Source organism: Peromyscus californicus, unplaced genomic scaffold (genome assembly GCF_007827085.1).
Source record: "Peromyscus californicus insignis strain IS unplaced genomic scaffold, ASM782708v3 Scaffold_8__1_contigs__length_139910024, whole genome shotgun sequence".
Taxonomy (NCBI): Eukaryota; Metazoa; Chordata; class Mammalia; order Rodentia; family Cricetidae; genus Peromyscus; species Peromyscus californicus.
This window is the reverse complement of record NW_026294606.1, coordinates 139,172,428-139,190,551: the sequence shown is the minus strand read 5'-3', so window position 1 is coordinate 139,190,551 and position 18,124 is coordinate 139,172,428. Positions and strand designations below refer to the sequence as shown.

Here is an 18,124-nt window from a genome sequence, read left to right as displayed (position 1 = left end):
CACCTTATTTTCTGGCTCCCTGGAATTTCCAGATGACTCAACCTCCAAAATGTGCCCTAAAGTGGAAACTTCTAAGAGAAGGCAGACTAAGTCATACCTCTGCCAGTCTGCTGACAGATCCCCAAATTAGTGAAAGCAAAGGCAACATCTCATTGTCCTGTAAAGGTTCCATGATGTGAGCTTGAAAAGCCTCTAGCCCTCTCTGGGCTCAATCTATTCCATTCTGAGTCTGCCCTGTTCCCTATCTACTCTTAACAGTTTGTGGCTGATGCTCTTTGTGCTCAGGACAGCAGCCTTCTCTTTCTCTAGACACACCTACTTCCTCACTAGTTCTTCCTGCTTCTTTAGGTATTTTCTTAAACATCAGTTTTTCTGTGAGAACTCTCATTACCACCCTGTCTGCATATTAATCACCTACTCACATGGGAATCTCTTCTTCCTTTCTGTCATTTTTCCTACAGCACTAATCACTATCTAATACACTACATGTCTGACTTATTAATTTATTGCCTGACACTACACCTACATATAAACTTCCAGGAGTGAAGCTTGGGTCTTTATATTCCTACAACATTCCCAACTGTCAAAAAGCTATTTTGGCAACTAGAAGAATATATTATTGAATGAGAGGTTCAAGATTTTATCCATCACCTGTTCGCTACTTAGTTTTATATTGTAAACATTTGACATATATAACTTAAAAGAAGGAAAGAGTTACTTCGGTTCATTTTTAAAGGTTTTGGTTTGTGATCACTTAGTTCTCTTTGGATGAACCTATGGTGAGGCAGAAAATCATGGCAAAGAGGGCAGAGCAAGGCAGAACTCACTTCATGGTGGTCAGAAGTAGAGAGAGCTAAGAAGGGGATGGGATGGGGTGAATCTTTCCAAACTATGCTCCCAGTAACTGAATTCTCCAACAAAGCCTTACCTTCTGTAGTCTCCAGCACCTCCCCAGACAGCACCAGCAGCTGGGGAGGACTTCAAGACACAAGCCTGTGGAAGACAATGTATACTTATGACAAATGCAGTGTATGATTCTATTGCTAAGGATTAATGGCCCTGAAAACCCTCCAGTGGCCAGTACAGGTCTGGGTGAGGTGCAGGCAATATACATCTACAGGGAGGACCTGTTGTTGAGGAGAATCAGAAGCCAAGGGATATGGGACATCTCCCAAAGGCAGAAGCTGAAGGGAGAGAATTGAGTCTTTGGTTGATTTTACATGGAACGAAGTTAACTAGAAGGAGATTCTATAGCATCAGCAAGGTTGATAGGTCTGTGTTTGGTTTTAATACAAGAGCCACTGCAGACTTGGATAGCTAGCTGTCCTTACACAGACAAGAATGGACAAGGTCACTCAAATGCTTAAATGTGAATGAAGTCAAGTGCCACTGCCTCAATGAGATGGAAATTCTCCCCTTTAGACCAGAACATTCTACATTCTTGGGTGTGCCCTATGAAGATTTCTTCTCACTCAGAACCTTCCTTAGTTCCAGTTTAGAAGACAAAAAATGTAGGAAAACATTGACATATGAGGAAAAGAGGAACTCATCTATTTTATTTTTACCTCTTTATTTCCTCAGGAAAAAAAATGGGAAGGAGTCTTGGGGAAAATCTCACATTCTATACTCATGGCAAGTGATACGCAGAGATGTAGTACAGTCTGGCCTATCTGGGAGCTCTCTGAAGGCAGGTGCCTTGTTTTGGGTTGTTTAGGAAAGTGGTTCTGAACCTGAAGGTCACAATCCCTTTGAAGTCACACACCCTTTCACAGGAGTCACAGATATCCTGTATATCTAATATTTATGATTTGTAACAGTAGCAAAACTACAGTTATGAAGTAGCAAAGAAAATAATTTATGATTGGGGTTCACCATAACATGAGGGACTATATTAAAGGGTTGCAGCATTAGGAAGGTTAAGAAGCACTGCTTTAGGCAACAGTAGCATCTAATATATTCCTTTGTATATCAAGGGACAAGTAATGCTGGAAAGAAACTAATAAAAGAACCAATAAACATAATAGAGCCAATTAACTCAGCTAGATTCAAGGATATTCCTCAGTTCCTGTCCCTGTCCTGATCTCAGGCCCAGGATTCTCCAGTTCTAAGATCTCTAACTATTGCTGGGAGGTACAAGAGTTCCACTGCCTTTCCTCCCTTCTAGCACTGTTGGCCACAGTGCTTTGAGTAAGTAACATAGTAGCTGGAACATAGTAATTGTGAACTTTTAGCTACAGCTCTGCCATTAGTGGACTCCTGCTCCAGTGTATTTGCTGAGTTTCACTTCTTTAAGGGTGGCTCAGGGCTCCTGGTGTGAGTGGGTTATATTGTTGGGAGGGTGAGATGGAAGATAGTACAGCACAGGTTTGTCAGTGAGGCAAGTAAAAGGGAGGGGCAGAAAGTAAGACTGTGAAGACCAGGTCCAAGCCAGTCTCTATGTAATACTCCAATGGATCCCCCTTTTCTGTCAGTTAATTTAGGACATAGGCAACATGAGTCTCTTCAACTCATACTGTCCACAGAGATAGCTGATGCCTGGATCTCTATACAGACAGAGTCAAAGATGTGGAAGCCCTAAGTTTTCACTTCCAAAAGATGAATATGGAACAAATGTGGAACACAAGCATTCCCCCTATCCAATAGCACAGCACAGCTACCATTTCCCTGCAAGGCTCTCTAGCTAACTTCTCTTCTTCCCTCCAGGACAGATGACAACTCTCATTGTCCTTTTATTACTCACTATCTTATTTCCAGCACTGGGCACACTGCCTGGCACCCAGTAGGGATGCAATAATGCCTGCCGAATAAATGCACCATTAAACACTGAACATCAACATAAAAGCACAGATCAAATCGCACACAATTAAAGAGAAACTGTCCCCAGATGAGTTCAATGTGGCTTTGAAAGGAAGAACAAATAAAAATGACAGTAGAATTAGAAAAGAGCAACAGACAGGAGGAGCCAAGGTGCACACCTTTTCTGAGTCTTGAGAAAAACCCTGTACCCATGCAAGCTTATTCACGAAGTAGAAAGAAGGAAAGACACACTTGTTTTATGCTTTCCTAGTTTGGTCAAAGGATCTCTTCCTTAGTGTCATTATTGACCCAAACAAATACATTTTCTTCTTGATATGGAAGCATACCAGAGGTTACTATGTCAACCTCATGCTTTGCCAAGAACTTTGTTCAATTAGTAGAAAACTATGAAGCCCCCAGAAGGGGCAGGCAATGAACAGGGTAGAGAAGGAATTTACTCTTTGTCATGAAAGTAAAGTGAAATCAATAAGAATATCCCATGATTAACGAGAATACTGTGATTTAAAGTCAGAGTGCTATTTCACACTCCAAACAGTCAAGGGAAGAGGCAGAGAGATTTTAAACAGATAAGACAGAGTGCAACTCAAAAATAAATAGAGCTAAGAAATAAAGACAAAAGTAGCAGCCTCACTACCAAATGTCTCTCCCATTTGAGTTTGGCCATGGTGTGGAAGAACTTTAAAAAACATGTAATATTCAGGAGTGGGCAGGTACTATTAGAATAGTCTAACATCTGTGCTAATGTGATATTTCTCTCATGTATACATACTCAAATACATATATCAGGCTCACGACTTGACCTTAGATGGTCTTGTATCCTTTAAAGTAATGATGACAGCTCAACAATATATAAGAAGAATGTCTGGGGAAATGATTCAGTGGGTAAGAGCACCTGCTCTGTAAGAAAGAGGACTTAAGTTTTAATCCTCAGCACCCACTTAAAAAGCCAGGCATAAATGCACATGCCTGTAATTCCAGTACTGAGAGGCAGAGAGACGTTGAGAGCTCACTGGCCAGATACCCTAACAGAAAAGCAAGCTTCAGGTTCAAAAAGGGACCCTTTCTTAAGGCAATAAAGTGGAAAAAGATACAAAACACCTGATGTCCTGCTGTGAACTCCATGTGTGCAAGCATAGGTGTGTCTATCTGCACATTCATATGTACCTCACACATTTATGAAAATAATAAGAAACTAACCAGACTAGAAGAGCAATGTTATAAATCTAGTCTTACATACATTCTTAAAATAATAATCCATAGTACTAGTGACAGCAAAAGCCACAGAACATTTCAAACACTCAAAATTCAATATCCTTTACTACTGCCTCCCAGGCTTTCTCAGCAATCAAGGCATCATTTATTAAACAAAAGAGAGAGAAAGAAGGAGGAGGATAAGGAAGAATAAGAAAGAAGGAGGAGGAGGAAGAAAAAGAAGGAAGAAAGAAGAAGAAGGAAGGAGGAGGATAAGAGGAAGAAGGAGAAGGAAAGGGAGAAGAAGAAAGAGGAGGAGGAGGAGGAGGAGGAGGAGGAGGAGGAGGAGGAGGAGGAGGAGGAGGTTAAAATGCACATCTCCATGTAAGTATATCAACACTTGGGAATGGGAGGATCAAATAGGAAGGGTAAAAGGGAATGAGGAAGAGAATACAGAAAGATACAGTAAAAATCAAAGGACATTTGAAGGGTAGTACGGAAATCCCAAACAGAAGAACCTTCCTAAAATACATGAAGCCAAAGAATGGGGAAGACAGAGCCCTAACTGGCCATATCTTCTCACTAAATAAAGAGTCCAGTACCAGGATGGGTTACATCTAACTGTGCTACTGGTTAAAGGGGCCCCATGGGTACTCACACAGAACCCAGGCATTGTCAAGACTATAGGTTGCTCTTCATAAACTGACAAGTAGACCCTACTGAACACTTACACAACTCATTGAACATGGAGAAGCTGAGCTAGTGTCTACATAGAGCCTTCACTCCCGTGGACAAGCGTCTTTGGTGCAGGAAGGTATACTGCACACTATCCAATAAGAACTGTAAACACCTACCCAGCTACAAACCATTTGATCTACAATGGTGTCCTGCCTTCAAATAATGTTAGTACAAAGCTTGTGGGAATAATCAATCTAATCTATATCTGATTTGACTTAAGGAACACTCCATGAGATAGAACCCATACCTGATGCTGCTTGGGTGACCAAGAACCTGAGACTAGATAGCCCAGGCACTGAGGGTAAAATCAAATACTACTGTTCTTCTAAAAGAACATAACAACAAAATGACTCATAATGACATTCTGCTATACTCATAGATCAGTATCTTACTCGGCTATCATCAAGAAACTTCCCCTTGCAGCAGATGGGAACAAATAGAGACCCACAGCAAGACAATACACAACAGAGTGAGAGACCTTAGAACTCTTAGCCCTAAATGGGATGTCACTATCAAATCCATCCCATCAGGGTTCAGAGAACCCTGCAGAAGAGGAAGTGGAAAGAATGTAAGAACCAGAAGGGAGGGAGGGAGGGAGAGAGGAAGGGAGGGTGGGAGGACGCCAAGGAAACAAGGTTCTCTAAATCAACAGATCAACAGAATGGACTGGCATATGAACTCACAGAGACTGAGGCAGCATGCACATGGCCTGCACAGGGTCTGCAACAGATAGAGTCCTTGAGCTGAAAGGTGAAGTGGGCAAATGCCCCATCCCATCCCTAAGCCAGCTGCTATCTCCAAGTGATAAACACTTGTAAATGAAAATTTTGTTTTCTCCAAGGGAGTTTCACTGGGGAAACAAGCTACTTTTAAGGGTAGGCCTCATGGCACTAGAGGGCCAACAGAATACTCAATGTAGGTTTCTTTTCTCAAAATGTTGTATCTGAGCTGTTATTTATTTGTTTGTTTGTTTTTTTATTTATTTTTTAATTTTACTTACTATGGCTTCCAGTTTTGTGTTTTTATGGAACAATTGGGTCTCTGCATCTCTATCTGTTTCTTGAACCTTTTCTTGTGCTCTTTTCCTTCTGCATGTTTGTATTATCCTATTCCAATATGTTGTTTCATCTTATTGTATTATATTGTGTTTATTATTATCCCTTATAAGTTTGTTTGCTTTCTAATACAGATGGTAAGGGGCGGGGGAATCTGGATGAAAGGGCAGTTGGGAAGGAATTGGTAGTAGACAGAGGGGAAACTGTAATCAGGATATATTATATATTTGAGAAAAAATAAAAAAATAATAATTTTTTCTATAAAAGGAAAATAAAAATTTTAAAATATACACAGTAAAAAGGTATATCAACACTGGATCATCTATACATAAAAATATAGATAGCTAATTATTTGCTAACTACGAAGTCTCCTAAACTGGGTTTTCCTTTGAACATGTATCCAATCTCTTCAATTCCTAAAGAAATGCAAAATTCAGTTTTACTTTAACTAGTTTAAAATGACAGTAGAGTTGACTTTCATGTTTGTGATTTCTTATTGGTGCCATCCTTAAGCTCATATCCATGGCATGGCTCAGTGGTGGCATGCTTGCCAGGCATATACACCACACTAAGTTCAATCTCCAGGACCACATTAAAAACCAACAAACACTGGCTGAGAAGATGGCTGAGTGAATTAATCTGCTTGACTTCCAAGCCTGGACACCTGAGTTCAACCCTAGCCATTAAAAGTGGAAGGAGAGAAGTGATGCTCAAAATTTGTACTGACCTCCACCTGTACACTATGACATGTGCATCTGTGGACACACACACACATACACACACAGGCAATAAATAAAATACCTTTAAAAAATCAGCATGGTTGTCTTGTTAACTCCTACCTTTGAACTTATGGAACACGGCCCATAGCTCTGCAATGTCAGTTGCAAAGGTAATGTCAGTGTCTAGGACAATGACTCTCTCCAGGTTGGCAGGTAGAGTCTTGGTCAGAACCAGCTTCATCAGGCCATAAATCCCAGAGTAATGTTTGTTGGGGATCCAGGACACTTCAGACTGGACAGGACAGAATAGAGAGAAAGAGATTTGGGAGGGGGAGAGAGAGGGGAGAGAGAGAGAGAGAGTTGGTAAAATAAGAAAAAGGAAAAAAAAATCACCACATGGATTCTTTGCTTAAACATTATAAACCATGCTGAGACAGAAATAAAATCTAATTTTACAAACTTGTTAAATAAATACATGAATTTTCTTTAAAGATCTGTTCATTTCGTTTTGCTATATCAAGTTTTTCTGGGAATAAAAATGTATTTGAATCAAGACAGGCCTAAAAATATTAGTTGTGAAGTAATTATTAAATGCAAATTCTATGCTGAGATTTTGAAAACAGACTTTTTTATTATTAGAGAAATTATATGGTCGACTGAAGAAAATAAGTATGTGAAAACAAAACAACAGAAAACCAAACAAACAAAAAAATCCCCTATCATCTCATTGTTCATAGGTAGAATTATTACTTTAATTCATTAAACTTATGTGCCATTAAAGATCACTAAACCTCATGGTATTTTTAATGCTTATGCTTATGTCTACTTTAAAGTTATAATGAGATCAGTTGGTACGGGTGGCTCCTTTTCATCCTCATGGAAATGAGGGCCCTATCAGAATCTGTATAATGCTGGTCATCTAAAAGTAATGGAGAATACAGAGTTACATGAAAAACCTCAGGGCTGCAGTGCTCAGATGACAGGAATACCAGTGTCTCCTAAGTGAGTGGCGTCAGCTGCAAGCACACACTTTCATAGTACTTGCTATCAAAACGCTGAGGCCCATACACAGCTTCAGTGCGATAAAAATCCTTATCTATGTAGGTCATTTGTGAAGACCATTGTGAGAAGAAAGGCATGGGGCATGTATGTGGAGGGATTCCATGGAATCCACATTTTATTTTCAAAAGGTTAACACTTAGTATACACCTAATCAAGTTGGAGCTATCACCTCAGAATTCCAAACAATACTCATCTCTTTTGTCTTATAAGTTCATTTAGAAGACACTGGTCTTTAAGAAAGCAAGTAAGAGCTGGATGTGGGTGGCTCTCATATATAATCATAGAACCTGGGAGGCAAAGACATGAGAACTGTTGATAGATCAAAGCCAGTCTGGGCTACAAAGTGAGAGCCTTATCTCATTGCTGCCCTATTCACAATAGCTATGAAATTGAAACAACCTAAATGCCTTTCATTTGACAGATGGTTAATGAAAATGTGGTATATATAAAGAAAATAAAATTATAAAATATGAAGGTAAAAGGATGGAACTAGGAAAACATATACTAGATAAGTAACCCAAACCCAGAAAAACAAATGTCGCATGTTCTTTGACACCTGAGGCTCCTAGCTCCAAGTCTTCAAAGGTGACTATATAACTTGGAACAACTGTAGAAATCAGGAAAGTAAAAAGAGACAAGTACTGGAAAGTGAGAGAGGGGAATAGCAAGGCATAGCCATAGTGTTGACTGGGGGCAGAAATTATACCTTGGTCAGAGTAAAGCATAATACCTTACCGATCACGGCAAAATGCAAAGTTGGGTCAGATGAATGGAAAGCAGTAAAGGAGAACAGTGACCATCCAACCCCAACCCTACTCTAGAGCAGGCATGATGTAAACCTGTAGTTAGAATCTGCTGGAGGAGGGGCTGGGAAGATAGCTCACTGAGTAAGGTATTTGCTGAGCAGTCATCATGAGGACCTGAGTTTCCATCATAATAACCCACATAAAAGGCGCACATCTCTAATTCCAGTGCTGGGAAGAGGGAACCACAGAGATAAATGGATCACTGGACCTCACTGACCAGCCAGCCTAATAAGGTTCCCAGTTCAGATAGCGCATTCTTCAACAAGTAAGGTGGAGAGCAATTGAGGAAGACACCTCACATCAACTTCTGGCTTCCAAATGCATGCACACACATGTTCACAACCACACACTCAAACCAAGAATCTGCCAAAGAACGGTCCTAGTTTTGTTTTGTTTTCTTTTTTTTTCCTGCGTTTGGATCATCATAAACTACCTCATCCTTCCCTGAGAGTAGCCATCATCTTATAGTCTAAGACCTCGTCGAGCAATTTCCTCCAATGTACTTTATAAAACTCTTCCTCATGCAAGCCCGGGCCTTTGGAACTCAGCTCCATTTCTTTCCTCCCCAGAGAATCTTCCTGAACTGAAGCCTGGGAATCACAACTCCATGCTGCATAGTGGTGCTACTTAATCAGACCTTTGATTAACTTATCCATTTATTTTGGTAACCATCAAAGCAGGAGAGCTTGGCAAAGACTAAGAGTCACAGTGTTGGGTTAAGCCATTTAATTAGTTTGCCCTGACTCTGAGTTTTATTTTTAACACAGATGTGAGACACTTGGATGCACTGCAAAACTATGAGACTACAGGAATAAATTAATCTCCACATGAACCCAGTCTTGAATGTCACCCCAAGTCTACAACTTAATACATAATCAATTAAGTCCACATGTTCAATTAAATGTAAAAGAGGCATGTGAATGAGTTTCTATTTAGGAAGAAAACCCCAGGAAAGGATAGAAAATGAAAGAATCGTTGGGGGAAGGAATGTGAGGAATGGGAAGCAAATACATTTATTATAATCAGCTAATCCCAGGACCTGCATGGCTCACCTCATCTTCCCTTTCTTTGTACTTTTCCTTCTTTGAAAGCCCCTATCACATAAGGACGCACCTTCTCTCTGCCTCAGGCTGAACTGGAGCTCCTGAAGAGAGCTATCCCATTCTCCCATGCATAGCATAATAACACACTGTGTTTCATTTTCCATGTCTGTCTCTTGCATTTGACTGAAATTCCCTGAGGCTGGGAAAATGTCCTTTTCATTCTGGTAGTAATTCACATGGTCAATGCTCAAGAATAGCTTGATGAATGTACAGAATCTTAGTTTTGCCTGTGTCTGTGATCAAACTCTACCTTCAACATCTACTTTCACTTAGAGCAGAGATGTCAACTGGAAAATATAAGGCTTCTAGGGTGGAGTACCAAATACAATAGCACATTCTATGTGGAGGAGATTCTGTGATGAGACAGACTTTTCTAGACTGTCACTTAGGACATTCACAAGGTGTTGATTTTCCTCCTCCCCAGCAACAAGCTCCAATACAACAGGGTCCTTAAGTCATGGGGTCCATGGTGAAAAGAACATGCTGGGTAAAGGAAGAAAGTTGAGCCTATGTAACCGCTCACCCCAAAATATCCAATAGAAGCAAAGTACCTATTGGAATCTTTCCTCACAGTAGTTAATATGCCAAAGGGTCCACATGATTAAAAAGATAATAAAGATGAAGTCAGCCTCATTGTAATGGACAGAATAGTATTCCTGTGGTGACTGTTATTAATCCTAAGCAGCATGGCTGAGGCTTTAATTACCAACAGTGTAATTGCACCCAATATTACAATATACTACAATACATAAAGGAACAGGAGTGATCAGAGCTTACAAGTTCCTTCTCAAGTGGGGGATGAGGACACTGGCAGTTTGAAACTCACCTTGCTCAAGTTCTGACATAATGTTATTCTTTGGGAACTAAATGGAGTTTCCACAAAGCTCTGTAGGTGACTCTTGAGTATACTCAACATTTGGAAAACCTGTAAAACTGACCTAGAAAACCTGACCAGTGTAGTGATGTGAGCATGGGGACACTGCTGATTCATCTCCAAAAGTGACTAATTCCAACCTAAGGAATGAAGGACAGTGGTGTGCCAGCCATGATGTCACGTTTCTGGACTTTGATAGATAATACAGAGGCAAGTGGGGAGACTGGTTTAGGCAGGAAAGGATGCCCACTTCTCATTTGGAAATGCTGATTATCAGTAGCCCCTAGAATACTGCAGTAATGACAACAGGACAAAATGTATCATCATTTACTGAGTGTTAGGCATTTTTGGGGAGAGCTTGTAAATTTATTAAACCCCTCCTACAAGTCTTCCATCTGGTTGTAATTAACCACAGTACACAAAGCCTGAGCTAAGAGCTTTCTTGTCCCTTCTCTCTGCAGCCCTCCTATAATTCTTGGTTCTGATAAAGTCAGACTAGAACTTTCTTTCCATATAAACACAGCTTAATTCACCAGCAAGCCGTGATTGTGTGCACTTGTGTGCATGTGCATGTTTGAATGTGGAGAGAGCAGGACAACTTCAGGTATCATCTTCAAGAATGTCTTCCATGCCTTTTGAGCCAATGTCTCTCCTTGGCTTGGAGCTTGCCAATTAGGCTAGGCTAACTGACCAGTGACCCCCAAGGATTCCCTGCCTCTGCCTCTGCCTAGAATACAAGCATACACCACTATGCCTAGTGTTTCTAGCATGGCTCTGGAGATCACATCAGGTCCTCCTGCTTAAAAGCCAAGTACTTAAAAGGCAGAATCCCAGCCAGGAAGACATTAATTTTAAAAATTGCATTAATTTATTTAGTGTGTGTATGCATATGTGTATATACACCATAGTGTACATGTAGACTTAAGAGGATAACTTATGGGAATTTCTTCTCCATTCTATAATGTGGATCTCAGGGATCACACTAAGGTCATTAGGATTATGCAGCAAATGTTTTTACCTACTGAGCCATTTAGTTAGTCCAGGAAACCTTTTTTTTTTTTTTCTTTAAAGAGCAATTAGGTATCAAGGTTTTAGAGTTAGACATTTCTGGTTTTTTTTTTTTTTTTTTGGTTTTTCAAGACAGGGTTTCTCTGTGTAGTTTTTCGCCTTCCCTGGAACTCACTTTGTAGACCAGGCTGGCCTCGAACTCACAGAGATCCACCTGGCTCTGCCTCCCGAGTGCTGGGATTAAAGGCATGCGCCACCACCGCCTGGCTCATTTCTGGCTTTTAAATCTCCCTGGGCCTTAATTTTCTCATCTGTAAATTAAAATATTCCCTAGGGAGTAACTGTATTTATAGTCTGTAAGCTTTCTCTCATCACTATGGAAATATTTACTTTTGAAAAAATAGGTTCCTTACCCATATGAGCATTTTCTGTAAATTAAAAATCACATTGACCCTCAAACGAAGAATGGATAAAGAAAATGTGGTAAATTTACACAATGGAGTATTACTCAGCTATTAGAAAAAAAATGACATCATGACAGTTTCAGGCAAGTGGATGAAACTAGAAAAAAAGCATCCCAACCACGGCAACCCAGACCCAGACAGGCAAGTATGATATGTACTCACTTGTAACTGGATATTAACTGTTAAGAAAAGGATAATCATGATACAATCCATAGATCCAGAGAAGTTATATAAAGGGGTGGGGGCACATGGATATCCCTGGGAAAGGGAAATAGAATAGCTTTTGTGGGTGGACTGAGGGCAGGTAGGGATTGGAACAGTAGGGATCAGGTTGAGAGGGAGGGACAGAGGGAAACAGTACAGGGAGAGACACTAGAATAGGTTGATATTTAGGGGGCAATGTGGAAACCTAGTGCAGTGGAAACTTTCAGACCTATGAGGGTGAGCTGAGTGCAGACTCCTGGTAATGGATGATATGGGGTCAGAACCAGCCATCTTTGGTAGCCAGGCTGGGCTCCCACTGGTGGCAATAGGACACCAACCAAGAAAAAAAAATAATACCTACAAACTGTTCTGTCTGCAAGATGCACTAGGGAAGTGGTGGGTGGTTCAGAGCTTGTGGGAATGGCCAATTAATGGTTGGTCTAACTTGGGGCCCAAGCCACTACTGGGAGGACATGCCCTATAGTCAGATCAAGAAGTTGGATGGCTGAGAGACCTAGTAGTGTAGAACCAAACACAACAACAACAAAAAGAAAGAAAGAAAGAAAGAAAGAAAGAAAGAAAGAAAGAAAGAAAGAAAGAAGAAAGAAAGAAAGAAACAAGAGAAAAAGAAAAAAAAGAAAGGAAAACAGGAAAGAAAGGAGGAAAGAAAAAGAAAGAAAGAGGAAAAAAGTCAATGAAATTAATCCTAATGATATTCTGCTATACTCACAGATCAGTGCCTAACACAATCATCACAAGAGAGGCTTCTTCCAGTGCCTAATGGGAGCAGATACAGACACCACAGACATTAGGTAGAGCTCGGTTACATGCCCCACCCCCAGCAGAAGAACTGGAGGAATAATTATAGGAGCCAGAGGGAAGGAAGCCAGAAAACACTGCCTATAGAATCAATTAAGCAGGGCTCACAGGGGCTCACAACAGAGACTAAAGTGGTAACCACAGAGCCCGCATTGATCTGCACTAGGCCCTATGCATACATGCTGTGGTTGTTTAGCTTGGGGTTTTTGTTGGACTCCTAGAAGTGAGAAGGGGGGGGGTGTCTCTGACTCTTTTGCCTGCTCATGGGACCCTTTTCCTCCCACAGGGTTTGATATGAAGGTTTTGTGGACAGTGTTATTGCATCTTGTTAAGCTGTGTTCAGTTGATATTACTGGGAGGCTTGTTCTTCTCTGAAGGGAAACCAAGGAGTAATGGATCTGGGGGAGAGGTGAGGTAAGGGGACTGGGAGGAGAAGAGGGGGAGAGGCTGTGGTTGGGATATATTGTATGAGAGAAGAATTAAGAAAAATAAAAAAAAAATTACTTTGACACATTTTTTAACAATTAAAAGTCATTGTAGTGAGGAATGTTTGAAAAGTCATTCATGTTGTGGGTGGTTGTTCTGGCAACTGCATGTGTAAAACAGTTTGAAGAGGAATGAGGGGCATGCAGTCATAGGGTAGGCGCTCCTGGAGAAGCTGGCGAGGAGGGTCATGACATGAGCACCAGCTTGGGAGTCCTCTGAGATGAATTCCAAATTTGCCAGAGTGCTCTGCACAGCCACTCTGGCAAATTCATCTTCTTAGACTCATCTCCTGACTCACAAAACAGGGAAAACTAAGGGATAGACATGTTGCACCAGGTTCAGAGAAGCATCAGATCAGGAAGAACCAAAGTGCCCAGCAGAATGTGTGCCACAGGTATGGGCCAAGGATGAACTTTTAAAATAGCTACCAACATAGTCTGCAGAGAAGCTGGCCTTGAGTCCAGTCATAGCTAACTAGATGGTCTCTTTGGGGAAGTGGCTAGAACTTTATGTATATCAGTTTATTCCAACTATTAGATGATGAGAATGCTTACAGCACACCATCTCCAGAGTATGAACATTTTCCGGGTACTTCCCTTCCTCCTAACCACAATGAGAGCAACAGAAGGGGCATGACCCATATTTTCCAAATAGCTATCTGTATGTATGGGTGTTTATCTTTGCCATTAAAAAGGAACTTTAGGAAGCTAGGTAAATGGCTTAGTCTAAGAGCTATACATATAAGTACATATGAGGGCCTGAGTTTAATTGCCGAGGACCCTTGTAAAAAAGCCTGATATGATGATACTCAACATGAGGCAGAGGCAAGATTCCCTGAGGCTCAGTCAGCTCCAAGGTCAATGGGAGACTCTCTCAAAAAGTAAAGTGGAAAGGGACTGCGGAAGACCTTCAAAGTAGACTTCTGCCCTCCCCTGATACATGCACATACACACACAAGCATTTTGGGAACACATAATGAGTCCGTGGTGCTAAGGAGGAGCCAGAGGCCAAGATCAGTGGTCTAGAAACATTCATACTCACATTGCATAGTGTCACTTCATGAGACACACCCACCAGAAGCAGCAACAGCTATTTATCATCTCACATGATTTTTGCATGCCAGAATTTGGTAACATATTTGCCATATGGACTCCTTGTGAAGCTATGCATAAGAAGGCAGTGGAATCTCTAGTCATCAGTCTGATTTTGGATTGAAAGATCTGATCTTGTCACATAGTGATCTATCTTGTCATACATACAGTGTGCTCCCCTCACACTGGATGCTAACAGAAAGACTTTGGTCCTCAGCACATGGGTGAATGCAGAGGCTGTACAAGTGTCAACATGGCAGCTGGCTTTCCCAGAGTGAAGAGTCCAAGAGAGGAGAAGGAAGTCAGCATGTCTGCTAGAGTAGCAGGCCTCAGAAACAGCATGGTGCTATTTCTTCATTCTCTTTCCAGCCACAAAAGTACTGTGGGGAAAGGGATTGGACAAGGGTATGGATACTAGATACTAGAGAATTTACTAGAAGCCACATTGGAAATAAGCTCCCACATCTGTAATTACAGAATACAATAAACTGCACTGGGATAAATGTTAAGTGTGTGCACAGCAGCCATCTGGTAGAAAGACAATTAAAAGGGAGGGACAGGAAAGGGGGACACAATCAGATGGAAATGTCTGGAAGAGATGAACTTTCAATTTGGTCTGCAAAAGTGAGTTATAAGTGGAGTTTCTCAAATAGCTGAAGGAAAAAAGATAGAAGAGGTGCCATTAGTGAAGGCCCAGAAATATAACCAGATAGCCAAGCACGTGCACACACATGATCCACACCTGACTGTATGTGTTTATGTAAAATAACTAGTCTGACACCTTTCTAATATTTATGATTATTGTATGTGTACATATATGTGAATGTGTATCATAGTGTGCATATGAATGCCAAAGGAGAACTTGTGAAGGCAATTTTCAGTCCCTCTTTATGTGCCTTGGCCTATTAAATCAGCCATAGCGCAGGTCTGCTTAGGGGTTGGAAGTGATGGAGGGGCATGTGGAAAGGGCAAAGGTTGAAAAGTATGTATGCTCTACTAAAGAGTATGGGGCAATGCCTTAGAGTGAGAAAATAAAAGGGTTTTTACTAGCAGATTAGTCCAATCTCATCTGTGCTTTAGGAATGCTTGATTTACAGAGGTTAAAGTAGCAGAAGGCAACTGCAGAGCATCAGAAGGACCATGAGGGATCATTTATCTGGAGGAAGTATACCAAAAATTCAGATTCCTGGGATCATCCTAGATTCATTAGGTATGGGGTAGGGCTCAAGGGTCTGGAGTTTTCTGTTAGCATTTGCAGGCCATTCTAAACTCCAAAGATTATAATGCGAGTAACATTAAACAATGGACACTCAAAGAAAGCACTTTTCTATGTCGTCTTGGCTGATCTGCTCACAGTGGCTCCCAATTAGCTAAGTGCCCAGAACAAATCATAGACAGCTCTGCACCACAGTGTCCATGGAAAGCTGATAACTGTCTGGAAGCACAGTGAGAGATCTTTGTAGAAATTAGTAAAAGACTGTGTTGAGACAAGCTTGGAAGTTGTTCCCACATCTCTTGTGACATTTGAAACTTAGAAATCCTATTTCAATGTAAGGAGCCAAAGATTTGGTGAGGTTCTTAAAAACTGACACCAATGGTAATGCTGAATTTTATGGCTCACACCTCCCAACATCAGAATCTTAGAAAGAAACTATGCAGAACCTCAAAGCTGGTCTTTATAGGTAATAAAGCATCAAGGGAGACTTATTTAATGTGTAATCACAGCCTAACATAAGACTTTCTGGATTCCACTTAAAAAGCCACAGAAACCTACTAGCAAACCACCTCCTGTGAATATAAGTCACTCTGGAAGGACAGAGACTCAGTGAGCCAAGAGAAACATGATCCCAGACCTACTTCCAGGAGGAGACTGCCCCTCCTGTCTGTGCAGGGTCCCTTCCTTTCATTACATCACAGTCTCAGAAGCATCTTCTGTTTATATCTGGGGAGCTGAGGGCATTGGCCACTGAAGCATTCACTGACTGCTTGTACACGCTTCAGCACTTCACACTGTGAAACGTAGCTCAGCTCAGCACTCAGAGTTCTGATTTGTGAACTAGACTGTTGCAGCCATTTAATTTCCTGAAACATTGCTGCCTTCTCAATTAGTAGATTTTTCAATGCACTGAGGAAAAAATTGCATTAGCTCCTGCATCGTGTGAATTTAATATTTTTTAGAAGTTGCAGTTCTTAGTACAGTGCCGGTATGCATTTATAGATGTATACTTAAAACAGGGCTGTACAAAGAGAGAGCACTCTGCAAATAGTTTCAAAATGAAACAATGCAGCAACATAAACAATGCTGGCTTAAAGGACTAGGACAGCTCAGCTGGTAGAGTACTTGCCTATCACGCAAGAAGCTCTAGGCTTGATACCCATCCAGCTCCACAACTACCAGATGTGTATGGTGGTATATTCCTGCAATACCGGCATTGGGGAAGTGGAGGCAGGAAGACCCAAAGTTCAAGGAAATCCTCAGTCATACAATGAGTGTGAGGCCAGCCTGGGCTACAAGAGACCCTGCCTCAAAAAACAAATAAACGTTCAAAGAAATAAATCCACTGCTTACTGAGTACCTTCCCTATCATTGGGTTATGGATTGTCGAACTAGATTCATTCATGCATTCAACCAATATTCAAGTGACTTTTAAGTTTGAGGCTCTGGGATTCTGCTTTAAGAGAGAAGTGACAGTTTCAGGAGACCTAAGAGTATTTCAGGAGATGATGGCTCACCTGGAGTGGGTATGGGGCTTCTAAGACATATTCCTAGTTCTAACTCAGGCACACAGTCTTTGACCAGTCTATATCAGAGCTTGTTTTAATTCTAAGACAGTAGGTGCCTGTGTGGAAAGACCAGACATGACATGTGATCGGGAGACAAGAGTATAGCCAACAGAGAAAATACACAGGTTAAATTGCCCGCCCCACTGTGAACTTCATCTTGTATCTATATTCAATTTTCTAAAATACAGCTGCCTACTGAACAAATAAATTGTGTATTACTATGTGTGTGATTATGTGTATTTCTGGTACACACACACATACACACATTTTTAAAATTATACTTAACTCTTACTATGAATGAAGATAATAGTCCTGTAATAAATGTAATGAAAAAGGAAAATAAGGCCTTTGTTTCTCAATGTACCCTATCACACACATTCTTAACAAGAGCACGCTATGTTATGTATGGAGGTAGAAAAAAAAAATCAGTCATTTTAATGGTTTGATACTAAAATCTTATGGCAGAAGTTAGTGGTCGAATTAGTGGGAAAACAAACTCCTTGTCAGAGATGAAATCATTTCAAAAAGAAGCTGAGAACTGATCTCTGTTAGATCACACCACACCAACTTAGCCTCAGACAGGGAGGTGAGGGGATGTAAACACACCAAAGTCACAGCACAGGATTACACAGTACTGCTTGCCATTTTGTATTTAATCACAAGGAAGTTTCACAAGAAAACGCCTTTCTCTGTCCTGGGTTTCATCTGGTGAGTCTGTCTCTTATTCTCACCCCAACTCTGCTTGTTTTGTTGTCCCTCAACTCACTTCCAAAGGATTCCATCTAAAGGGCAGCTAGGTAGGTTAACTCTAGACACATGGGAGGATTACGGGAGAAGAACCCTAACTGCCACTTGGTTAATTTATGGTTGGTTTAAAATTGTTTTCTTTCACAAGACATGGAA

At 40.9% G+C, this 18,124-nt stretch overlaps 1 protein-coding gene across 3 annotated transcripts in view; it reads right to left on the bottom strand.

Annotated features, from left to right (window-relative positions):
• The window catches only part of Large1 (LARGE xylosyl- and glucuronyltransferase 1), a 569,590-nt gene that overhangs the window by 235,447 nt on the left and 316,019 nt on the right, over positions 1-18,124 (bottom strand). For all 3 annotated transcript variants that reach the window (XM_052728941.1, XM_052728940.1, XM_052728939.1), the window contains one exon: positions 6,641-6,812. In XM_052728941.1, coding sequence (XP_052584901.1) covers positions 6,641-6,812 — 172 coding nt within the window. The remainder of the gene's footprint in view (positions 1-6,640; positions 6,813-18,124) is intronic.